The 7,268-nt window shown below is 37.8% G+C and overlaps 1 protein-coding gene across 1 annotated transcript; it reads left to right on the top strand.

Annotated features, from left to right (window-relative positions):
* The first annotated feature begins 1,253 nt into the window (after window positions 1–1,253).
* On the top strand, window positions 1,254–6,455 carry LOC7481246 (probable pectate lyase 8). The gene is made up of 7 exons (XM_002304664.4): window positions 1,254–1,696; window positions 2,233–2,286; window positions 2,849–2,926; window positions 4,243–4,885; window positions 4,976–5,079; window positions 5,303–5,441; window positions 5,551–6,455. The coding sequence occupies exons 1-7, from the start codon at window positions 1,578–1,580 to the stop codon at window positions 5,770–5,772; spliced, it is 1,359 nt and encodes a 452-aa protein (XP_002304700.1). The 5' UTR covers window positions 1,254–1,577; the 3' UTR covers window positions 5,773–6,455.
* The last annotated feature ends 813 nt before the right edge of the window (window positions 6,456–7,268 follow it).

Genomic DNA, 7,268 nt, shown 5'->3' with positions numbered 1-7,268 from the left:
CGGGTTGCAAATTTGAGGGATTAACTCAGGTCCAGGAGATTCACGTGGGTTTGTTTAGTTTTTTTTTTAAAATAATATTTTTCCAACTTCATCCTTCAACGTTTATTTATTTTTAAGTTTCATCCTCCTTTAATTTTTTTAATCTAACATATTTTATCCTTATTATTTTAATTGCTATTAGTTTTGTTCTGGATAATTTTTAGAATTTAAGTTTTTTTACTATGTCATCCTCCAAATCTTTTTCCTATGTGCTTTGGTTCTCATTCTTTTTGTTGCAATTCTTTTTGCTTTGGAGATTTTTTTTAAATTGAGTTTGTTTTTACAATTTGATCCTCAAACATTAAATTGACTGAGGATTGAGTTTCTTTATTGAACTCTGATTTAGGATTTTACAAGTTGCGAGTTTGAATGATTAACCTCGGTCTAAGAGATTCGTTCGCGTTTCCTTAGTTTTTTTTTCTTCCTTTTCAAAACTAATGTTTTTCCAATTTCATCCTTCAACATTTATCTATTTCTTAAATCTCATCTCCATTATTTAATCGAACCCGAGGTTAGTTGAGATATGATCAGGGCTTAGTCAAGAGAAGAATAAGAGAAGGAAAAAAGAAGAAGCATGTTGTCCAACTGGGTTAATCCATTGTGGTTGTGTCCATTGCTTGGGTCATTAATTTCGTGGGTTATGAAGAGTCAATATAATGTGTTGCTATCTTTTCATTTTACTTCATAGATTTTTGTTGCGATTTAATTCGTTGACAGACTATTGTTTCACATTTGAGTTAGGATTAGTTAAGGGTTAAAACGATAGTGATTTTAATTTATTTTTAACCTGATTGTCATTTAAACAGAACAAAAAGTACACTCTTGTCCCTTTACGTTGAAAAAGCAACACTAATTTTTATTTATTTATTAACGCATATGATAGTTGAGTTTGTCAAGTTTCTGATATATATGTCAAGTTTTTAATCCTCATTTCAAATATTTTATCTTATTTAAAAAAAAAACAACACTTATATTTTTTATTTCAAATATTTTATCACATGTAAAAAAAAATAACAACAATTACAATTTTACACTTACAATTTTTTTTTTTTGAAGTAGTCATTTGATTTTGATATGACTCGTAGCTGGAACAAATATAAACATAAAAAAGAAGGCAAATTCTCGTGTATGTGTGTGAGTGGCACGTGGGAGAAGGGTTACCTGGTTAGTGGTTAAGAGGAAGAGCAGGGTGTTGTGTTGGGTTAGGTTAGGTTAAATGGAACCTAACAACTAACCAATAACCAGCAGGTAATGTCAATCGTCAAAGCTCAAAAAGAAAAAAGAAAAAGGAAAAAGGAAAACGTTATACGGGTTATATTAGCTAGTTAACGGCGTTAAATGTACTGTTTAGAGACTTTTATGTTGTAAGGTACTGTTGTTACTGCATGGGTGGGTCTATAAGAAGGCCGTTATGTTGGAGCTCTAAACTCTGACTCTATACTTTAGGTTCTTTTTTCTCTCCCTGCCCTTTACGTTTTCTTTTATTTCTCTCTATTCTCAAATCTTTCCACGCAGAGAGAGAAAGAAGCAGAGAGAGAATGACAATGGCGGTGCCTCAGAAATGGGTTTGTGTGTTTTCTGCTGTGATTGTATTGTTGTTCGTTGGTGTCGTGGCTACTTCAAGACCCGATGTTGTTGGGATCTCTGCTCTTACCAGGTAAACATATAAACGCACAAAATGTATATGTTTACACATATGCGCCTCTCTCTTGTCAAGACACAGAATTAGCTGCTCAACTTCTCTGTCTTTGTGCTTGCTTTGTGTGCGTTTTGGGTTAAAAGAAACAGAGCTTTCTCTGATTTGTATTTTTATTTTTTGTTCTCCCAGCTTCTGCCAAAATTGAAATTATGTTAACTGTTATGCAATGAGCTTCTTTCGAGGTTGCAATTGAAATATTTTTTACATACTTGATTTTTTTTTGGGTTGAAAATCTCATGATTGTAAGAAAAAAAAGCTACAGTCTATGGTGTTTTAATGAAAATCTGTAAAACCAAGATTTCGGTTCTCTGCTTGTTGATTCAACTCCATTAATGCCCATTTTCACAAAACTAAGGGGAGTTGCTTTCTCTTCATCAATGGAGCACACAAACTTAACAGAGAGATTGAAGGAGAAAAAAACAGAGAGAGACCGTTCAATTCCACTACTTTTTCTCCTAAAATGTTTACATTATGGGTTTTTGTTGTATTCTCAGGAATGTAGAAGCAGAGAAGGAACAGAGCTCAAGCAACTCAACAATGGCGGCCAGGTATAACGTTAATTTTAACGGTTACTCTGAGCCGTTGTTTATATGTACTGTCTTTTTTTGGTCAGGTAGATGTCTCTTATTTATCCAAAGTAACCGTAGGAATCTTGGCCGTTGAGATCATCAGATCTGGATCGTTTATTCTGTTATTTGCTACTACTACCACCTTTGGATTCCTCGGTTAAGATTAACGAGAAACCCCAAGAGTCCTGCTTTCCAATATTGCCCTCACACCTTTTCCCGAATTCCACGTTTGTTTTCACTGCTCACTTGAGGACAAAACAAGGGCAGTTTAGTCATAAAAATATGTTCTCGCCCTCGAGTCGACCCTGTGGTTTTACTTTCCTGGAGAAACGCGTTTTAACGGTGTCACTTAGCAGTCAGTGACCGACGCCTTGAGCAATGCACACACTCCACTCTCCTCTCTGTACATATTACTTTCGTTGTGTGTCCCACATGTTGTCCACTCCCTTCCTGGGATTCACACCTTTCCACTAGTCCTTAATTGGGTTTGGTTGATTTAACTTAATACTCGAAGGTTGTTAATTTTTGGTGGTTGTTTTAGGTCTCAAGAAGAGGCTGATGCATTTAATGAGAAAGCAGTTGCTGCTGATCCTGAAGAGGTGGTTTCAATGGTTGAGATGTATGTCACTTTCTCTACCCTCTCGTTAATGTTTTAGGAGCGATTAATTAATAATATTGCTATTGCCCTTTAATTACATTCCGACATAGCACTTGAAATCTAACCGAATTCACTACTAGAGCGAGGATTTGGTGCTTATGGTAGGTGTTTAGAAAATGCTACTCTCGTAATTACTTACTACCACTAGACCAGTTAATGTTTTTTTTTTTAAAAAAAGAAGAAATTTCCCTTGATGCCTTAATCTTTCATGTGGGATTTGCACTTTAATAAAAGGGACAATGGGAATATGTGGAATCAGCCTCCCAGCACGTTCCTCTCCTAAATCTGATATGCTGTTCATATTTTGACCCTTTTCACGTTGTTTCTCTCCACTACCTGCCAGCTACTGTAGTTGTTGTAGTAGGGGCAGTGAATGAGTGAGATCTGTGTTCCAAGAATATCATTCTTTTGTATATTTTCTTTATCCATGTAAATTAAATTATACTTGATAGGTACAGATTTTGATTTCTTATGAACACAATTATACTTAATATCTCTATTGGTCACTGTATTTTACTTAACATGGGACTGATTTAGACACCTCCTTTTCACATAATTTAACCAGTGATGTCTTAGTCGGATGCTTTTTTGTAGCTGTGATTTAATTGATCGTGACCTACCAGTATGGATTATATATATATATATAAAAGAGTTTGGCTTTTATAAAGGGAGAGACCCAATTTTCTACTTTTTGTCATTTTTCCATTTTTTGTTGATAGGCCTTTTAAAATCTCAGCTGCAGATCAATTTATTTAATTGGGTTTTTTTCAAGTAGCTGAAGATGGGTTTGTGAAATTTCATGGAGTTGATTGCAGAGAGCATGTGGGTTCTTAATTCGCATTGTCTATCTGAGGTGACAGCTTCATTCATGTATGAAGCTGGACAACACAACGTACATGTCATGTACACTAAGCCAAGATAATTCTACCCGTTAGAACTGAAAAGACCTGATGGTCCTCACAATATGACAAATTGTTTGTTTCCTGGTGCCACTAATCATATGTCCGAGTTAGCTGTGGCCTTTTTTCCACCGACACAAAAGTCAGCAGATTTTAGTGTTCAAATGAAATCGGTAATAATTATCTGATGCAAAATAGTAATTAAAATGTTAATGATTAAAATTATAAAATTATTTTGTGTAGCATTTTGGAAATGGGAAACGGAGTTGAAGTTCAAAAATGGGATTGTAATTATCAAAGATGAGCTTTAATTTTTGGTTGAATAGCATTCATGATATTAATGTTGATACTGATAGAGCATTGAATTTGAGATTGCAGGAACATCCGCAACAGTACTGAAAGGAGGAGGTTAGGCTACTTCTCTTGTGGAACAGGCAATCCTATTGATGATTGCTGGCGTTGTGACCCCAACTGGCACAAGAACCGCAAGCGCCTTGCTGACTGTGGCATTGGTTTTGGCAGAAATGCCATCGGTGGCCGTGATGGTCGCTTCTATGTTGTTACTGATTCTAGTGACCATGACCCTGTGAACCCAAGGCCTGGAACTTTGCGCCATGCCGTGATCCAGGACGCTCCTCTATGGATCGTGTTCAAAAGGGACATGGTGATTCAATTGAAGCAGGAACTTATCATGAACAGCTTTAAGACCATAGATGGCCGTGGGGTCAATGTTCACATTGCTAATGGTGGGTGCATCACTATCCAATTTGTTACCAATGTGATCATTCATGGTCTACACATCCATGACTGCAAACCCACTGGCAATGCTATGGTGCGTAGCTCACCATCTCATTACGGATGGAGGACAATGGCTGATGGTGATGCCATCTCTATTTTTGGATCAAGTCACATTTGGGTGGATCACAATTCCCTTTCTAACTGTGCTGATGGCCTGGTTGATGCTGTTATGGGTTCGACTGCCATCACCGTCTCCAACAATCACTTCACCCACCATAATGAGGTTAGCTTACTGATCCTTTTGGTACTCTCAATGTTACTTATTTTTCTTGTTGATGGAAGCTAATATTGTTTTGCATGCCATTTAATACAGGTAATGCTCCTGGGCCACAGTGACTCTTATACCAGAGACAAGCAAATGCAAGTGACCATTGCGTACAACCATTTTGGAGAGGGACTGATCCAGAGAATGCCAAGGTAACATTTAATTATATCTTTCTTATTGAAAGGACTTTGGCTTCCCGAAATTACCTCTTTATTACTATAAACTTGCCCCGTAAAATTAACACGACGGGAATTATACCCCAATAATTGACCACTAGTGATTATATAGAAATAGTTTCTTTAACTTGACCAAGGGAGAAAATTGCCTAATTCAAGAAATTAAACCTTCTTTTGCTTGAATTCATGAATTATGCAGGTGTAGACATGGGTACTTCCACGTGGTAAACAATGACTACACTCACTGGGAAATGTATGCCATCGGTGGCAGTGCAGAACCCACCATCAACAGCCAGGGCAACAGATATAATGCTCCAGCCAACCCTTTTGCAAAGGAGGTATTATACAACCAGTTAACTCTTCTCATTCTCTGTCTCCTTGCTTTTATGTTTGCGGTGAAATGCACTTTGCATAGGCTGGTTATTGATGATTCATTGGTTTGACCAGGTGACAAAGAGGGTGGATACAGCTCCAGGCAAATGGAAAAGCTGGAATTGGAGGTCAGAAGGAGACCTGTTGGCGAATGGAGCTTACTTCACTCCATCCGGGGCTGGAGCTTCAGCTAGCTATGCTCGCGCTTCAAGCTTGGGTGCCAAGTCTTCTTCCATGGTCGGAGCAATGACTGCTAATTCCGGTGTTCTTGGCTGCCGCAGGGGCCATCAGTGCTAGTCTTTTCAGTCAAATTTAAGTGGTCAAAAAGAGGCCACTTGGTTTTCTCTCTCTTTTTTTCCTTTAATTTTTTCTTACAACTATATAGTCCTGCTACTTCTGCCTGTTACTCGTGTCTCAGCCATTGTTTCTGTCATATCTATCTGCATTCATCACATATATTGGCAAGTGTACAATTTTTACACGTGTCATACCTATACCATCTCGGCATCTCCATTCCAGTTTGTCTCTGTTATTTCTCAACCTCGGCCTGCTTCAGATGAAAACCAACACCTTATACCATTATCCAGAAGAGCAGGCGCAGAAGCGTTGTTCATTTTATTTCTTTCACCTCTTTCCTTCCATTTCTTTTGCCCTTTCCAGTTCCACATCTCCTTTACTTCTAGCTACCAGTCATGCATCTATATCTACAGTGTCAGTCTTGGTCGATCTCCACATACTGTCTAGGCTTTTGAGTCTATAGGATTTGAATGATTTGTGATCTTTCTTTCTTTCTTTCTTTCCTTTCCTTTTTTTTTTTTTAATTTTATCTGTCTAGTGATACAAGCAAGCAGTACCATGGATTTCAAATCTGAGTCGATGGAAAAACTTTGTTACAGAGTGCAAAGAAATAGCAATGAAGTTCTTTACCTCTTACCTTTTTTCTGCTTTTTCTTTGGCAATGGAAGCTTTGCGTATCTTTACTTTTTCTTGTGCAATTTACAAATGATCCCTTGTTCTATGGTAGAAATGATTTTATCATGTGAGCACCAGCTGCCTACACATGATATAAAGCTATTAACCAACTAATAACTAACATCATCACCTGTCCAATGGAATCCCTCGTGATTCATTGCTGGCCAGGGCCTTGAGGAGCGACGACTTCTTACTTCAGTAAATATATCTTGAATCTAAATCAACAGAGCATCTATGATAATAAGATCACTCATGAGCTTGAAACCGTAATGTAAATGCTATAAATTTCCCTACTTCCAAATGGTAGATTGAATAAGCAAAACTTTCATTAAGGTTGAACCACCACCAGAACGGCACATTCTGCCTTGCTGCTTTGGGTGGAATATCAGAGCATATAGATCTTCTCAATACAGCTAATTAAACCCCTTATAAATCATTTCAAGAAACAGTGACTGGACATTTGACGCCCCTCCACTCACAATGGCGTGGTGAACTTCCTGTCCCCTTCCATGTGGTTCACAATCACCACCACCACCATGGTTTTTGGGCAATAACGGAACTGTTGATTTATGCACAAGTCTCTCAACATGTGATGCTTCTTAGCCGATGGCTACAGAAGGAAGAGGATAACCCGAAGGAGAGGTGGTTAACAGGTATGATTCACATGCAAAGATGATAAAAACGCATGGATTTGCTGTGAGTCAGGGTCCCATATGGCATGTGAGAAGTTCTGTACCTGTAAGAAATGGGGCCAATTTAATTTTTTAGCCAAGTTGAACATGTAACAACAATACATGGTTTTCATGTGAACGTTGCTAGCG

The sequence above is a fragment of the Populus trichocarpa genome, chromosome 3 (assembly GCF_000002775.5).
Source record: "Populus trichocarpa isolate Nisqually-1 chromosome 3, P.trichocarpa_v4.1, whole genome shotgun sequence".
NCBI lineage: Eukaryota > Viridiplantae > Streptophyta > Magnoliopsida > Malpighiales > Salicaceae > Populus > Populus trichocarpa.
The sequence above is the reverse complement of the archived record's forward strand: the minus strand, read 5'-3'. Positions and strand labels throughout refer to the sequence as shown.